At 47.1% G+C, this 16,438-nt stretch overlaps 1 protein-coding gene and 1 long non-coding RNA gene across 19 annotated transcripts in view; one reads left to right on the top strand and one right to left on the bottom strand.

Moving 5' to 3' along the window:
• Nucleotides 1-16,438, top strand: part of CDC25C (cell division cycle 25C) — a 53,647-nt gene that overhangs the window by 15,677 nt on the left and 21,532 nt on the right. For 4 of the 18 annotated variants that reach the window (XM_077326152.1, XM_077326155.1, XM_077326158.1 and 1 more), the window contains 4 exons: nucleotides 7,035-7,068; nucleotides 8,866-8,955; nucleotides 10,217-10,747; nucleotides 10,865-12,517. In XM_077326152.1, the coding sequence (XP_077182267.1) occupies nucleotides 8,941-8,955; nucleotides 10,217-10,747; nucleotides 10,865-11,575 (1,257 nt within the window). In that variant the 5' untranslated portion in view covers nucleotides 7,035-7,068; nucleotides 8,866-8,940 and the 3' untranslated portion in view covers nucleotides 11,576-12,517. Of the gene's footprint in view, nucleotides 1-2,428; nucleotides 3,297-7,034; nucleotides 7,069-8,665; nucleotides 8,700-8,862; nucleotides 9,061-10,216; nucleotides 10,748-10,864; nucleotides 12,518-16,438 lie in introns of those variants that run through there. The other 14 variants (XR_013229121.1, XM_077326163.1, XM_077326165.1 and 11 more) reach the window with 9 other exon arrangements.
• On the bottom strand, nucleotides 1,975-2,781 carry LOC143832179 (uncharacterized). The gene is made up of 3 exons (XR_013229122.1): nucleotides 2,718-2,781; nucleotides 2,565-2,628; nucleotides 1,975-2,093 (listed from the first exon to the last, which is right to left on the bottom strand). It is a non-coding gene; the product is annotated as an uncharacterized LOC143832179 (long non-coding RNA).

The raw sequence follows: 16,438 nt of genomic DNA on the forward strand, positions 1-16,438 counted from the left end.
AAAAAAATGTGTCTGTACATGGACACGCAAACACCCGCAAGAGTTATATAATTAAAAGGGTCAACTGAGGACATGGCAATAATTTCTCCCCTGTACAGGAGACAGGCCTTTCTCAGGATTTTAACATCCTGCTGACAGTAATAGGCCAGTTCTTTTTGGAGGTTAAATACAGAGCCTTGGTTTTCCTGGTACCAGGAAATAAATGTGGCTCTCTCACCTGGCATCATGTTATCAACGCCATAATCCTCCATCCTAGGTAATGGCCGCACATAGTTAGAATTGGCCACAGTGTTAAAGAAAGGGTGGAAGAAGCCCTTGCAGCCCTTAAAACCCATGGCTTGTGGCATTTTGGCCAGTTTCATAGGCAAAAAGTTTAAACTATCCAGAAACCTGATGCTCAGCTTCTTAACAGATACACACATCAGTTTTGCCACCCTGTGTGATGAGGTCCACATCTACCTTCTCTGCCAAAAGTTGTCTAATTATAAAGTAATTGTCATAACCTTTTGCATTGTGGGCTAGAAAAGTGTAACCCCTGAATTGTTTGGTGATGATCCTTTTAACAAAATTAGAAACGCAGTCAGTTCTTTTGAATTCCCAGGTATCACACTCCTCTAGACCCATTGCATAAATATAATTTGGTATGTGTATGCTGGTTTCTTGCATACATTCAAAATCATAAAATATGTATTTCTCTGTTATTTCAGAATGCTTGATAGGGGGCATGAAGCAGTAGTACCTGTTTATATCTCCGATAACATCCTTACATTGCATGAGGTTTGCCATCTGGTTAATAAAATCATCAGCTGGGAATTCACCCAATGGCCTCCTCACGGATCGCAGAGGATTAGTTAGACCCCCTCCATCAAGATGTAGTTGAACTAAATCTCCCTTCTGCACTCTATCACCCATCTCATTCAGAAGCTGCTGTATAGATTGACGGATAGCTTCCTGTGCTAGCATTGGATGGCCTAACTGCTCCAAGTTAACAAATCTGAAAACTTCTGAACGTTGATCCATTGGCAAGCACTGCAGTTGCCTTTCCCAATGCCCAAGCCTTTCTAGGTAAACTCTTGGCATATCAGGAGGTTGGGGAACTTCTTGTGGGGGAAATTCTAAGGGAAATTCCTCAGGAGGGTCACATACGGGGGTGGCTGCGTTGTTAACGTCTAATTGAGAACTAGTGGGAGCCTGTTCTTCAGAGCCGATGGGGCAATTGTCTGATCTCTCAGGATTTCTGCCATTGTTAGGAGATTCATATCCTTTTTGTCGAGATTTAACCATTTTTTCATTCTTCCGGCATTTGAGAATTACTCTTTGCCGTTGCTTTTTCAATTTCAAGTGCTTGCTTTTTCTTTGGTGTGTGGGCAGCTGCCCTATGACCTTCCCAGACCCCCTTTGCCTGAACCCCCACTTATACTGGCTACAGCACTTTCTGAATTTTTGAAAGTGGCACCAATAAGACTACGCACGGCCTGCAAGGTCACTTTAGGGTCTGAATAATTGTTAACCAAAGCTCTTATGTCACACAATACTTTAGATTCAGTATCAGTAGTGTCCATTTTATGTTGGTTGCAGGGGTGTTCAGAACCATTGCTATTTTGTTTACGCTTATGTGCAGTTTGGTGTTTGAGTGTTCGCTGTGGTTTACAGTATACTTTTGGGGTGGTGGATTTTGATGTTTCTTTCATGCAGATCTGCTGCTGCTTCAGGGAAGTTGGCTCTGTTGCTTTGCACCCCGTTACAGGTTTCAGGACCAGTCGTGGGCATGGATACAGGCAGAACAAATTTGGGTCTGGGAGAGAGAAAAATGAAGATAAGTTTCCAGGCTTTGTCCCTCACACATGGCCTTATAAATTGTATTGTTAGCATACCCCTCCCTGCATTTTATCACAAAAGTATGCAATTCAAATATTTAAATATACCTGTCTGCAATCTTCTTAGAACAACATTATCGGATAAAGTCTTAGATTCTTTCGAGCTGCAGTTCTGAAGCAAATGGGCAGGGGCACTGGTATTTTCAGGTTGTAAGACCAAGCAGGGGAGTTGATACAGAGTGGAAAAATTTGAGGCTTGTTTGGATGATATTTTTTCTGTGTGGGGAGAGAGAAAAAACGGGCTGATTACACACATCTCCCTGTATGTCTATCACAAGCACAACAAAATATACAAACCAGCTATTTATACAATACCTTTCTGCGGGCGTTTGCTTTTGGAGCCTGTCTCTTTTTTCTGAAAGGAATCCTGTGGAGTTTTATAACACTTGCGATATTTAATAAAGGATTCAGGAATGAAATCATCCTCATCATCTAGGGCAGGGGTAGTCAAACTGCGGCCCTCCAGATGTCCATGGACTACAATTCCCAGGAGCCCCCTGCCAGCGCTGGCAGGGGGCTCCTGGGAATTGTAGTCCATGGACATCTGGAGGGCCGCAGTTTGACTACCCCTGATCTAGGGGGTCAAGAGAAATGAATTCCCATGAAATAATCACATGGCTTCATCACACACACACCCATCTCCCAAATCTGTGAAAATATCATGCATTTCAAATAGTTTAAATATACCTGACTGCAACCTTCTTAGCACCTCATCTTTGGATAGTCTTAGATTCTTTCGAGCTGTTTTGTACTAAATGGGGGAACAGCAAAATAAGGATAAACTTTGGGGTAGAACCTCATGGCCCAAAATTAATATTCTAAATATACAAAAAAACATACCTGGTTGCTTGGAAGGGCTCCCTTCAAACATTGTAGGGTTTTGATTTAGTTTATCACTACACTAAAAATGAGAAACAGAGAAAAATGTGGGTGCACATGAAATAAAACTTTTTTGGTCTAAAGGTGCCACTGGACTCAAACTTTATTCTGCTGCTTCAGACAAGCAAGAGCTCCCCATTTAAATCTATGCTTTTACCCCAGTTACTTTTAAAATCATATTGCTCCTACATAATTCAATTTACCCATTACTAAAGGAAAATATGCCTTAAAAACTTACCTAGTGTTGCCTCTGCCTTGGTTTCACCCTGAATGGCCAGAAAGAGCCAAGCTATGGAGATGGTGATGCTGGCTCCTTTCTGTGGAACTGAGAAAGAGGAAGCCTACAGATGCGCTAATCCCTTTAAAACATTCTAATCTCCTTTGCATAAATGTTGTCCCATGATTCGCCGTTGGCGTCAGGTGATTTGCAGGCTCCATGGAAATGCTCCTCCTCCTCACTGCATTCTGCTTCCTCCCTCACCCAGCCCCCCCCCCCTCACTCCAGCAATGTGTCCCACATGGCCTGCTTTTGGATTTTTGGTAAGCATTTATATTTTTATTATTGCTGTAAATGGGGCTTATATAATTTTGGGTATCCCAACTTCCCTCCAATACTCTGTTGTGTGCGTAAGAGCCCCCACCCCCAATTGGGGCTAATAGGATTGTACTAACATCCCTTGCAAATTGAAAAGCTATGGTAAAACCCACACCAATCCCCCCCCTCCTTCCACTGGGGCATGCCCAAGAAAAAACAGGCAAGAAAAAACAGGCCTGTGTTTTAAACAAAATGGTTTCTTTATTTACAGATTTATTTACAGTCAGTAAAAGAAGATGTAATGTCTTGCTCATGAATTACAACAGTGTCACACAGTTTTATTTTCCATGGCGAGTTACAAAACTCTTGTAGTGTTTATCCTTAATATAATCTTTAACAAACTGTAACATTCTTTTATCAGTTTTTTTCAAAATTCTTTCAAGGGCTTTTCTTGAGTCCGCGGCGTCACCTATAGTGCTTAAAAGGTTGAAAATCTCATCCATATTTTCTTGAGTGAAAGCCAGGCATTTTAGTGCATAACCTATGGATGTTATGATAACTGCAATTTGTGTACAGCATAACTCATCACATATAAACTTAACCTTCTGATACAAAAACTTAGGAGGCCATGTGAGACAATCGTGATCACGTTGGGCAGGTAACATTAAAGAACAGCCTTCACACAGCTGATGCAAATATTCTCCAATACAATGTTTTAAAATACCATAAACAGAGGCCCTCACAAGGCTTTGCATGGCGGCTTTATGCCTTTTTGGGGGGATAAAGTCCAAAACCTCATCGATATCCATTTTTAGAGCTTCCCTCATAGCGCCAATTCTCTCGCTGGGCCTCATACATATAGGCAATGTGGTGGTTGGTGGCTGTTCCTGTTAAAAAGGATTTCAAACACATTAAAAAAAAAATTTCTTGCTTGGTAAATGCTAGTCATATTCCCCCCCTCGCCTCACCCCCACAGACTTTTTAAATGACATTTTTCTCTCTCTCCAAAATTACCTGTTCCAGAGAGATCTCTGTTAAAGACAGCAGCTGGGAATCAGAAATTTCTTCCCCAAACAAGCCATGCGCTGGTTCTGTAGAACTTGTTGAAGGAAATTCTGGCTGGCTGATGGCAGGGGCCTAGAAAAATAAAGAGAATATTTACTTTAAACTTTGATACTGTCCCTCTGGGTTTCTCTCCTGCCCACCTCCGCCTTTAGTGGCCATTTTTCAATTTACCTGTGCTGAGGAATCCTCTGGTAAAATCAATGCCTGTGTATCCGGATAATCTTCCAGCAGCTTCTGCCACATTTCCTCACTTCCAGACATCATGTCTGCGGCTGCTTTGCCAAAATCCATGCGGCTCTGAGTCTCATGGTCAACAACTGGTGATGGAAAATGGAGCTTGGCAGGAACAAGCTCTTCATCCTCACTATCACTTATATATTGCCTTTTTGCATTAGGCCTCAACACCGGTGGTGGGGTGGTGAGAATCAGGGGCCTGCTAGGAGTCACCTTGTTCAAGTCCATCTCATCTGCAGCATGGCCGGCAGCATGATGGCTTTCCGAAGGCGGACAGTTAAATATTCCGCACCAATCAGGCTTGACCCTCAGGGCTGCCGTGGTGAGCATCAGGGGCCTGCTAGGAGTCTCCATGTTTTCAGCAAGAGCCGTGGTGTGTATGTTTTCAGCAAGAGCCGTGGTGAGTGTCTGCTAGCACAAGTGGCTTCTTTCCTAAAATCACTTCTTGGGGGGGCTGTCCCAGCCTCTTTGCTATTGGCCAGAGGTGACAGGGCGTGTTGCTAGAGGGAACACATGGCCGTACCTGGTCATCCCCATTGGTTGTGACGCAGTAGGGAGGGTTGGTCTATGCTGCACGTCACTTCCAACGCTGTCACGAGGGGTGTAAAAAGATGGCTGCGTTTGCGGCGGGAGCATGGTCTGTGGAAATTGTTTCCGGGGCAGAAGGTGGGGGCATGACACCATCACTTCCAGGGAGGGGGGTGTATGTGGCATAATGGCAGCACTTCCGGGGCAGGGGCCAGAGGGCATGATAAGGCCGCTTCCGGTGTCGTCGGGTATGGGTGGCATAATGGCGGCACATCCGGGTCAGGGGTTCATAGGTGGGGCATGTTGACGGCACTTCCGGTGACGTCAAGGGGGCGTGGTGACATGGCGGCACTTCCGGGGCATGGGGCACAGGGCGGGGCACGATGACGCCACTTCTGGTGACGTCAGGGGGCATGGTTATGCAAATATGTTAATTAGTATGCAAGGTGGTGGGCATGGTTTCAGCTCATTATGATATGTGTACCCCTTTACTACTTATATTACATATTATTCGTTGCTTTGTTTTTGTTCCTTTCATTGCATTATATTTCTGCTTATTAAGTAATACCATTCCTTGCTTTAGAGTGGAATGGTTAATAGTTATGCATTGTCTTGGATTTCTGCAGTCCTAGTCCTGTTTTGTTGCTTAAATGTTTGTTCTATGGATGTCACTGATTTACATTACGTAATCCAGCGAGTCCCAGTGAGAAAGGTGGACTATAAAGTTTATTGTTCATCATAAAATGTTTCAGGGTGATCTCATGCTTTTTCTGTAAGGATAAGTTAATGTATTTGATGTCCACCGTTTACATGTTTTATGGCCTCCAGCCAAAGTTGGTTCCCATGTGTTTGATAAGGTAGGGATGCAGGATCCATTTTGCTATTGTACCTGCAGCAGTGTGTCCGGGGACGTGGGTGCCTGCAGGAGAAACGGCTGGAAAACAGAACAAGGGACAGAGCCACGCTGGTGCAAACCATGGAGAGGTGGTCTCTAAAATGGTGGGCGCAAGTTCAAATGCAAGAATAGAGACTGGGGATGACATAGAAGACAGGAGAAAAGAAACAGGGACGTCCCCGGACTTAGGAAAGAAACCGGGGCCACTCTGGAGAGTGAGAGGGGAGGGGAAGGAAAACGCACGCCTCCCCACTCAGTTGCATGAGCGGAGCCAGCGTGTGAGTTCTTGGAGAGAAGCTGTGGGACAACTGCGAGAGAGGACAGAGTGGCAGGCAAGAAGATGGAACGTGTGAGAACCAGAGAGAAGGGGGGGGGACCAGGAAGGGAGGAAAAGAGGGCGGAACTTTGGGGAAAGGGGCAGTTAGCGAGAGGGGAGGAAAAGGAGGAGGGAGAAAGGTTGATGGATGGTGACAAATAAACTTCATTGAAGCCAATACGCCTGGAAGTTTTCTCCTATTACCAAAAACAAAATGGCCCAAAGGGGTGGGGTGAAGGGACGGGGTGCGCAACCTGCTACACAGTGCACAAGGCTTCTATGGGGTTGGGGGTGGCTTGAGTTATACCAATTAGTGTGTCATTATGTCCTGCCCTACTGATGTTAGTTTTCCTCCCTGGCTGAAGCTCCTTAATTCCAAGGTTCTGATTTGAAAGAGTGAATTCTGTTCATTAGCTTCAGCTGTGTAGTGTCCTTGACAAGCTCGACTTCATGCATTTTGTGCCACTGAGATCACACAACAGGGATATATTTTTGCAAGCATAGAATATCAATCAGTAATAGATCTGCTGTATAATTACAACGGTAGAGAGCCTTTTACTTCAGAATAGATTTCACCTTGTTTTCTTCTTCCTGTCTAATCTGTCACTTTAGGAGTCGGTTTGTGTGGCAAATCTTCTGACTTTCATCCCATCACTTATAAGTTACTTTCTAAGCATTATTGACTTTCTCCTTTTCTCTTTACAGGTCAGAAGGACTCAGCAGAACCACAGGATAATCAGTAAGTGCTGTCTATGCATTCTTGTAGTTTCACTGATCTTTAAAATATGAGGGGGGGGTGGCTCCTGCTTTGAGTACCAGCTTTCTAGGAAATACTGTGAACTTGCTCAAAGTATGTACATGTTTGAACACTTGGTCCAAAACCATGTTTTTTTTTCTCAGTATTATACTGTGCTTTGTAACTCACTAGAGTCACCTGACTCGGTGCTTGCACAGGGGATACCTTTACCTTTAGAGTCACCTGAACCAAAACTGTTGCCCTGTTCACAGAGCTTGAAAAGTACCACATTGGGCAAAAACCACTGTAATCTCGTATTTATGAAGAATTACAGTGCTCCTATCCTGTTCTGGTTCTTTTCTCTTTACTGGCTAAAGTTTTGGTATGTTTTTAAAATTCACATTACTGAGGTTTTTTGTGTTCATTTTACTTTCTACTAAATGACCTGACAGAGCCTAGACTCCCTTGCACAATTGTTTCTTAACTAAAGGTAAAGATATCCCCTGTGCAAGCACCGAGTCATGTTTGACCCTTAGGGTGACGCCCTCTAGCGTATTCTTGGCAGACTCAATACAGGGTGGTTTGCCATTGCCTTCCCCAGTCATTACCGTTTACACCCCAGCAAGCTGGATACTCATTTTACCGACCTCTGAAGGAAGGCTGAGTCAACCTTGAGCAGGTTGCTGGGATTGAACTCCCAACCTCATGGTCAGAGCTTCAGACAGTATGTTGGCTGCCTTACCACCCTGCACCACAAGAAGCTCATCTGTTTCTTAACTTAGTGACACTTAATTTGTTTAGAATTGAAGTGCACATTGGAGGTGCATTAGAAGCTGGAGGGCTGCTGTTAATTTGCATGGACTATTTCCATGTAGTGCTGGACACTGTCCAGATCTTCATGCAGCCACATCAAAAAAATGTGTCCCTAGTTCAGGACATTATTTTCTATATATGCCATTCTCACTGATTGTCTCTTGGTCATCAGAGTGTAAAGGTCGCCAGAGTGTAAAGTCAAAGCAGTATGCTTGCACATTTGCATTCTTTGTTTTTCCCTGTCAAGATATACACAGTGCCAGCATATTGAGTGTTTGCTGGATCCGATGTGGCCATTCTGATACTAATGGGTTAGGTTTTGAGCCTTCCTTAGGTTGACCAAAGGAAATATAAAAAGTGTGTTGTAAACAGCTTGAGCTCAGAGCTACTGAAGATGGAAGTAGACAGAACTAGCGAGTAGACAGAACAGAGTTTGAGTCCAGTGGCATCTTTAAGATGAATACAGTTTAATTCTGCATATCTAATGAAGTGTGCTTACATATGGAAGCACCAGAATTAAAGCACCAGAATTAAACTTTGTTGGTCTTAAAGGTGCTACTAGACTAAAACATTGTTCTGTTGCTTTAGGCCAACACAACCACACAGCTGAATCTAGGGAGTAGGCAGTAATGGGCGTTCTTTCTAAGACTTTACCTCAGTTCTTTCTACTGAAAATGAAAAAAAAATATCCCCATTGGGTTTTACCAGAATATCTTTATGAGGTGTTGGAAAGGCAAAATAAACCATAACTTGACTATGTAATTGTAAGTTGTACTCTTTTTCCCAGCATAGACTCAAGAAGACAGTGTACACAATTGCTCCAGATGAGTATTTCTTTTTCTTTATTGGTATCATTAACCTTGGTTAAAACTTTAGGTGCCGGGAAGGCTGTAAGACATCTCCTAGACCCCTGGGTGGGTTCTCTGCCTATCAACTGTGCCTCTTGGATTCATCTGCAATACATACTTCTCCCTCTTGGCATTTCAGACTGAAGTACTGTGCAGCACGCCAGGCATCCCGGATTGCATCCACCAAATTATTTGGGAGATTAACAGCCCTTCAATGAACAAGGAGAATGTAAGTGCCCTGTTGCAGCAAGTGATGCTTCCTGTAATGTTTGTAAGCAGAATGTCAGGTGAAAGAAGACCTCTGCTCTACAGAGTCAAGGGATGAACAATCCATGTATCCTTTGTTATTTAGTAGTGATGTTTGCCCTAACTCTTCTCAAAGTTCCCTAGATACTTGACTCCAGATATAAAACTAGTTCTTTGCACTAAATATTACTTCCTCTCCTTCTTTCTTACCTGGGCTGATTCTGCACTTACTTTTTTTTCTGCTGTCAATCTTGCTGAATTCAGATCAATTTGAACCCGAGTCTTTGTGCTTTGTCCCCCAACCCCCCCTCCCCGACTTGAAACAGAAACCCTTCTGCACTTGAGCACAAGGCTGCTCACCTCTTTCCTTTCCTAAAGAAGCGGGCGGGGGAGAGGGGAGCCAAGACAAGTTGAGCCTGCAGCAGCCTCTCACAGAATGAGGCAAATCTCTGCTGCGAGAAGTGTGGATTCTGGAGCGCAGTCATCTTAAACCTTAAAAAAATAAATCTTGGGAGGAAAATCTTGCAGCCGGGAACTAGGAAGTCTTAGAACTGGCACCCAGCCAATCAGGGACAGATTGCTTCTCTACCTCAGTGGGAAGGACGCTATTCTGGCAAAAACACACAGATCTGCACTTTAATACTAGGAGCCCTCAAAGTTGCTTGATCAATTATACTGAGGGCCATTTCGCACAGAGCTCAAAGTGGCTATTTGGTTGCTGTTTGCGAAATCGCTACTTTAACTAGCGAAATGTAACTAGCTGTGCCCGTAACGCACAGCTGCGGTTTTTGCGGAATTTAGCACTTTCACTTCTCGTCACTTTCGTAACCCACAGGCTTCTGGTCTCCGTCTTATCGCTACAGAGGAGGTCCCTTTTTAGCGCTTCTGGCCTCCCGTGCCCGTCAATCAAACTGCAGGCACACCTTTGACCTCGACCCTAAAGCCGGACTTGTCGGGGTTCCCTTTTTTTAAAAAAAAAACCCAGGAAACCCCGTAGCAACGCGTCATCGTCAAATCATTGGCGCTGTTGGAACGTGTTTTCTATTGTTTTCTATGAACCAGAGGTTGATGCATTGATATCTTTGATAGGTTAATCCCCGCCCACAGTACACGCCCACAGGCTACCTGCTTATATGCACCTAGGCAGACACGTGGTCGGCCTCACTCTTTGTTTGCGTAGCCTACTGCCCGCAGCACAGGTTAACGTTGCAATGGAGAGGATTATTTATCAATTGTTGGCTCAGATGCTTGCGGTAGTCCAGCGTATCCATACCACCGTGCGGCATAGGAGGGCTGCTATCGAGGACTACCGAGAACGTATTGCCGGAACGATGACCACCAGTAGAAGACGTTCTCTACGGGCAACCATGGCGGCAAAGAAGCACTGGCAAGCTCTGGCAGAGGTCCGGTTCCCCAGACAGTTCTGGGTGGACGAAAGATCCTCTGACTGGTGGGAAAATTTTGTGTGGGCTCGCTGGGATGATGACCACTGGATTGCCAACTTTAGAATGTCTAGGGGAACATTTTTTGAACTCGTGGAGGCTCTACGTGGCCGCATGGAAAGGCAGGTCACTGGCATGCGGCGCCCCGTTCCAGTGGAAAAAAGGGTGGCAGCCGCATTGTGGTACTTGGCCACCCCTCAGTACTTCTGGACAGTAGCCCAGCAATTCGGACTCAGAGTCACAACGGTTGGCGATATCCTTAAGGAGTTCTGCCTCGCCATGGAGGCGGAATTGTTCAGCAAAGTGGTGTGCCTCAGAGACCACCTTGGAGCGGTGAGTGTCATTCTATGCCCTTTTCCCTTTAAATTTTTTTTCTTGTTTGACAGGTGAGCAACGAACACGCGATGCACCCCACGCTAACATGCCATGGTTTTTTTCCCCTTATTCCAGAGTATGGACGGGTTTGCCAGGCTTGGATTCCCGCATTGTTTTGCGGCCGTCGATGGAAGCCACATCCCTATCCGTGCACCCGGGGGAAGCATAAAGGAGTACGGGAACAGGAAGGACTTTTGTTCTGTTCTCCTGCAAGGAACTGTGGACTTCTCCGGACGGTTTATCGATGCCGAGGTGGGGTGGAGTGGCAGGAGGCATGATGCCCTTGTTTTCAGGGAATCTAACCTCAGGAAAGCCATGGACGAAGGGGTCTTTGTTCCAGGAAACCCCACCGCCACCATTGAGGGCGTGCGTGTGCCGGCGTTGGTGCTCGGGGACGGAGTCTACCCATTACGCTGCTGGCTCATGACTCCCTATAAGCGGCCAAGGACAGACGTGCAGAGCCACTACAACCTCAGTCACTCCCGAGCAAGGAATGTAGTGGAGCGTGCCTTTGGACGTTTGAAGTCACGGTTCCATTGCTTGATGTCTCGACTCCATGTGCATATAGACAATGTGACTCCGCTGATCATCGCATGTGTCATTTTGCACAACATCTGCGAGGACAAGGGACATAACATCCCCTTCCCTGTGGATGAACCTGATCCTGTAGTCCTTGAGGACACACAAGACATCCCTGAAGCAAGGAAAAAAAGGATCTATGCGGAGGGGTGCAAGGTTCGGGACGCTATAGCCACCCACATCTACAGAAACAGGAGGCGTGTTTGATTGTTTTTTCTACTCTGGTGTTGAATAAAGTTTTATGTTCTTTGTTTAACCTTGTCTTGTGCGGTTTGTCTACTTAGCCAGCAAAAAAACGGGGATTCTCTGGTCCAAAAGCACTTTGACAGCCCTAAATGCTAACTCCCCGCTGAAATTGACAAACACAATACGGAAGCGCTGAACAGGGAAAGTTTGGGGAGGCGGGTAGCCAGGAAGTATTGGCGACCCCTGTCAAACTGGAGGATCAATCCACTTATGTTCCAAGGAATAATTTCATTGGTGGGCAGCTTTGATACATTTAAAATAGGGGTGGTCGATCGGAGCAACGCATGTTCGTTCCCTAACCGTCATTCCGAAGATGCCGAAGCCACGGAAGGGCTCCTTCTGGCAGCGCGCCGAGGCTGAGGCACTTCTGGAGCTTGTTCTCCAATCAAAAAGTGTTGGCCGCCTTATGGCCAGCACCCACTGCCACACCAAGGGTGCTTACCTGGTGTTGGCATCCAAGCTGAGGGAGAGGGGCTACGTCCGGACCTGGGAGCAGGTCCGGACGAAATTTAAGAGGGTGAAGCTGGACTTCCTAAACAGTCTAGAACAGTGGGGGGGGGGGGGGTCCCGCAGCCAAGTGGGAGAATGGTCTTCCACGACCTGATGGTCAAGATATGGGAGAAGGCTGGGAAGCCCCCCCTGGAGATGAGGAGGCATATGGGTGAGTGCTGCCCTCGTTGTGTTTTACCCTTAAGCATGCATGGAATGTCTAGATGCCTCTTTCCCCTACTGTCCCCAATGAAATTCGAGAAAGTATTAAGATGCTGTCAACCCCCTCTGACTTAGCCCGCCAGTACTGTAGAACCACTTTGGTAATGCGCTTTGACTCTGATTGTGGTGCGGCCATCAGCTGTGTTTCATCTCTGGTTTGTGTGCTTTTACTTATGATTTCTCTTTTTCTTTGCCCAGCTACACAATCACCATCCAAGCTTGCAAAATTACCTGAGCGTGAGGAAGGGGAGGAAGAGGGACCTTCCACCTCAGGACAGGCTGCAGGTGAGAGTTTTATGTCTTTGAGGGAGACCCATGTGTGTGTACCCCCATGGAGCCATAAGGGAGCCTGCTGTGATGCTTCCATTTGAAGTGTGATTGAATTCTTTATTTGATTTCTATAGCAGAAACTATGGAGGCAAGGATGCGTGCCATGGAGGCCAGGGTGACATCCTTAGAGGCAGAAGTGGCTGACCTAAAAGGGGAGATGGAGAGGCAGAGGCAGCAGAGGGAGGCGGAAGAACGTAGGTTATGTTCCCCACTGCCCAACTCTTCTCACACTGTGGCTAAGGCCACTAAAAAGTGTATCCATGTAAACTCCAGATTGGAAAATATGTTTGGCACTAATGTGTACTTTTTCTCCCTCCCCACACAGTTAAGAAGGAGGACGAAGAACTGTTCCGCCGCAAAGTCAGGGGAACAATCGGACGGTTGTGCAGAAGAGTGAGGGAGATGGAAGGGGCTGGTGAGGGGAGCGGAGGGACCTGAGTGTTGTTTTCTGTTTGTGTTTTGGGGTGGGGGGTGTGGGGGGGGGTCCAAGTTACATTCCCTAATTTTTTATCCCTGTTAAATTTATAAATTTGTTAAAAAAAAGTTGGCTTTCCTGGAGGGTGGGGGTGGTGGTGGGGGGGTCCACGTTACATTCCCTAATTTTTTTCCCCTGTTGAACTGTTTTTTAAAATAAAATGTTGTTGCAAATTTTCTGAAAAAGACTCCAGTGTGACTCCTTACACTCGCACACCTTTCACCCCACACTCCTAAAACACCTTTAACTGACACCCCTCCAACCCACACAACAGTACCAGAATAGACACAATCACTAGAGAGGGTACACAGAGACAGAGTCAAAAATATAAACTTTATTTAACAAACAACAGCAAACACAGATAAAGTTAAATAGACAAACTGGCCCAAACTAGGAGGGGGAGAACTTGTCCGCGGGTTTTATTATTCTCTTCCCGAGAACAGTCCTCCTTCTAGTTTGGGTCGAGGCATTCTGAGACGGGGTAGGTGGGGTGGGTGCTGGAGGTGGTGGTGTAGGTGTGGGTGGGGGGGGGGACGTGTACGGTAATCTGAGGAGGGTTGGCCGTCTCCATTACCACGACCGCCCTCTCCATCAGTCTCCTTATCAGTCTCACCTCCTCCACGCTTTCGCGTAGGGATTGGTTTGACTCCCTAAGGATTGCCCGCAATTTTTTCCCCTCCTGGGCCACGAGGGAGAGCATTGCTTGGTCTGCGGCAGCGGCACGCCTTGACTCCTCCTGGCAGTGCTCGAGGATCCTTTCTCCAACGCTTGTTAGGATGGAGACGCGCCTCAGCCTGCCGCGTTCCCTCGCAAGCCTCTCCTCTGCTTGGAGAGCACCTCTAGGTGGTGAGGCGGCTGGACCCAGGGCTGGCTCATCGTCATCTGAAAGGACCTCTGTTGGCAAAAAATGAGAAACAGAACTGTTAGTACCATCGAGACAGTCAAAACCCACCCTGGTGCACATGGTGGCCTTTTTTGGTTACATATTGTTAATCCAAGACTCTAAACAATGCCCGGGGAGCACATGGTTAGTGTTTGTTTGCCCATGGTGGGCTTTTTCCTTTGCCTACTTTCACAGCAAGACTCACAACAATGAAAAGGGAGCACACGGTTAGTGGCTTGCGACATTGTCCTGCAGCCATGGCTCGAAAGGAACAGTTCATGCACGCTCACCATCTTGGATCTGTATCCGCCTGCGCTGGGCAGGAGGTCCAGCCACCCCATGCTCCTCCTCCTCCTGCGTCCCGGGTATGAAATCTGCGAAGAAGAAAAAAAAAAGATCTAGGACCAAAGTGTGGCAAAGCAAGCTTCAAACCCTAAAGCAGCAACGTAGAGGGACTCTCTTCTGTCTCTTAGCAGTGCTGCTGCCCTGCACAAACAGAAAAGCACAAAGCAGTTAAACCCCCCCCCCTTATTGCAACTGATACTTACCAACGTTTGTTGATGCCCCAGAATCACTGTCCTCGTCCACCGCTGCTGGAGACTCGAGGGGCCCCGTCCCTGGCATCTGTGTCTCTGTGGACAAGAGCAGAAAATAGTGAAAAAGGAGCAAGCATACAACCTGAACCACACAGCATGCTCCCAAAGTAGTGGCTACAGTACTGCAGAAGGCCTATGGCTGAGGCATGCTGCAAAACTTTTTGGGTTGTTGGTTAAACATAACCGTTTTAAAAAGCCACCATAGCAAGCAGTCCACAAACAGGCTAGCATATTATGCGTTGCAACAAACACACGGCATACAATAGTGAAAAAGGAGCAAACATACAACCTGAACCACACAGCAAGCTCCCAAAGTAGTGGCTAAAGCACTGCAGAAGGCCTATGGCTGAGGCATGCTGCAAAACTTTTTGGGTTGTTGGTTAAACACTACCGTTTTAAAAAGCCACCATAGCAAGCAATCCACAAACATCCTAACATATTATGCGTTGCAACGAACACACGAGAAAACGATTCCCAAACGTCAGAACACACATTTGCTCAAAATTAAATATAAAATAAAAATAAAAGTGCTTACCGGAGGCAAGGGGCGTCTGCTGAGGAATCTCTTCTGGCTCCCCAGGAACGATGGCGAGTAGGTCCAGCGTCACCATGTCCGCGCCTCGTTGCTGGACCGGGGGTGGAGGCCAGACGGTGGACGAGGTGCCCTCGCCTGGATCCTCCTCAGCGGGTGGTTCCTCGACCGGGGCAGCCGGCTTCCGAACCACCTTCAGGCTCCTCCCGACGCGCTTCGGCCTGCCGGCTCCGTCCCCGTCGCCGTAGAGTGGGCGCTGCTCCTCGAAGTACGGGCAGGTTACTTTAGCGTTGCCGGAACCCTTATTGTGGTTCACGGCCCGCATGTACTCCGCCCGCATGGTCTTTGTTTTTGACCGGCATTCAAGGCCGGTCCTGTTGTGGCCCAGGGCACGCATCTTAATGGCCACTTGCTCAAAGACCTCCCGATTCCTGTGCGAGGACTGGAAGGCGTCCTGGATTTTCTCTTCTGAGAAAATCGCGATCAGGTCCCTGATCTCCACGTCCCTCCATGTTGGCCCCCTGCCGGTTGCCTGGACGGACGACGCTTGTGAAGAAGATTCCATGCTGCCTTTGCGAGTAGCTGAGCAAAATGGAGGTGCGAGGTGCAGGGTGCAATGGATCATATACCTTCCCGCACACAAAGACAAAGGGACTAGCCGGCTCCTGATTGGTGGAGGGCAGTAGGGGACACGCACATTGGCCACATGAGGTCACATGTCACGTTCAAAACTCCTCGCGCGGGAACAGGATCTGCCCCTAATGGCCAGATTAGCGCCCTTGTTGTTTGACTTCTCGCATGCGCTGATTCGTCTACACGCGAGAAAAGCAGTTTGTACATGCAGCGGGAGCCATTTTACTGAAATGTCCGCCATTACAAAAACGCATGCCGGTGTTCAACCGAGAGCAAGTGCAGCGGTACGCGACAGTTCCCCAATAATATTCACCAGCCAAAGCATAAATCAATGACATGTTACTGGCGAACGTTCGTTGGCACGCTCAGAGGAAAGTTTTTTAAAATGAACGGTGGACGGCGACTCCGCTTGCCGGAGGTCTAGCCGCCGATGGAAGGGGTTGTCCGCACCCAAGCACAACCACGCACCCGGAACCACACAAAGACCCACTACACATAAACCGCCCCTCATGATATCACCTCGAACCATTTCTATTGAACCCCTCTAAGCTAAACAGGAGACTGCGAGCGGCGAACGTTCGTTGGCACGCTCAGAGGAAAGTTTTTTAAAATGAACGGTGGACGGCGACTCCGCTTGCCGGAGGTCTAGCCGCCGATGGAAGGG

The sequence above is a fragment of the Paroedura picta genome, chromosome 3 (genome assembly GCF_049243985.1).
Source record: "Paroedura picta isolate Pp20150507F chromosome 3, Ppicta_v3.0, whole genome shotgun sequence".
Taxonomy (NCBI): Eukaryota; Metazoa; Chordata; class Lepidosauria; order Squamata; family Gekkonidae; genus Paroedura; species Paroedura picta.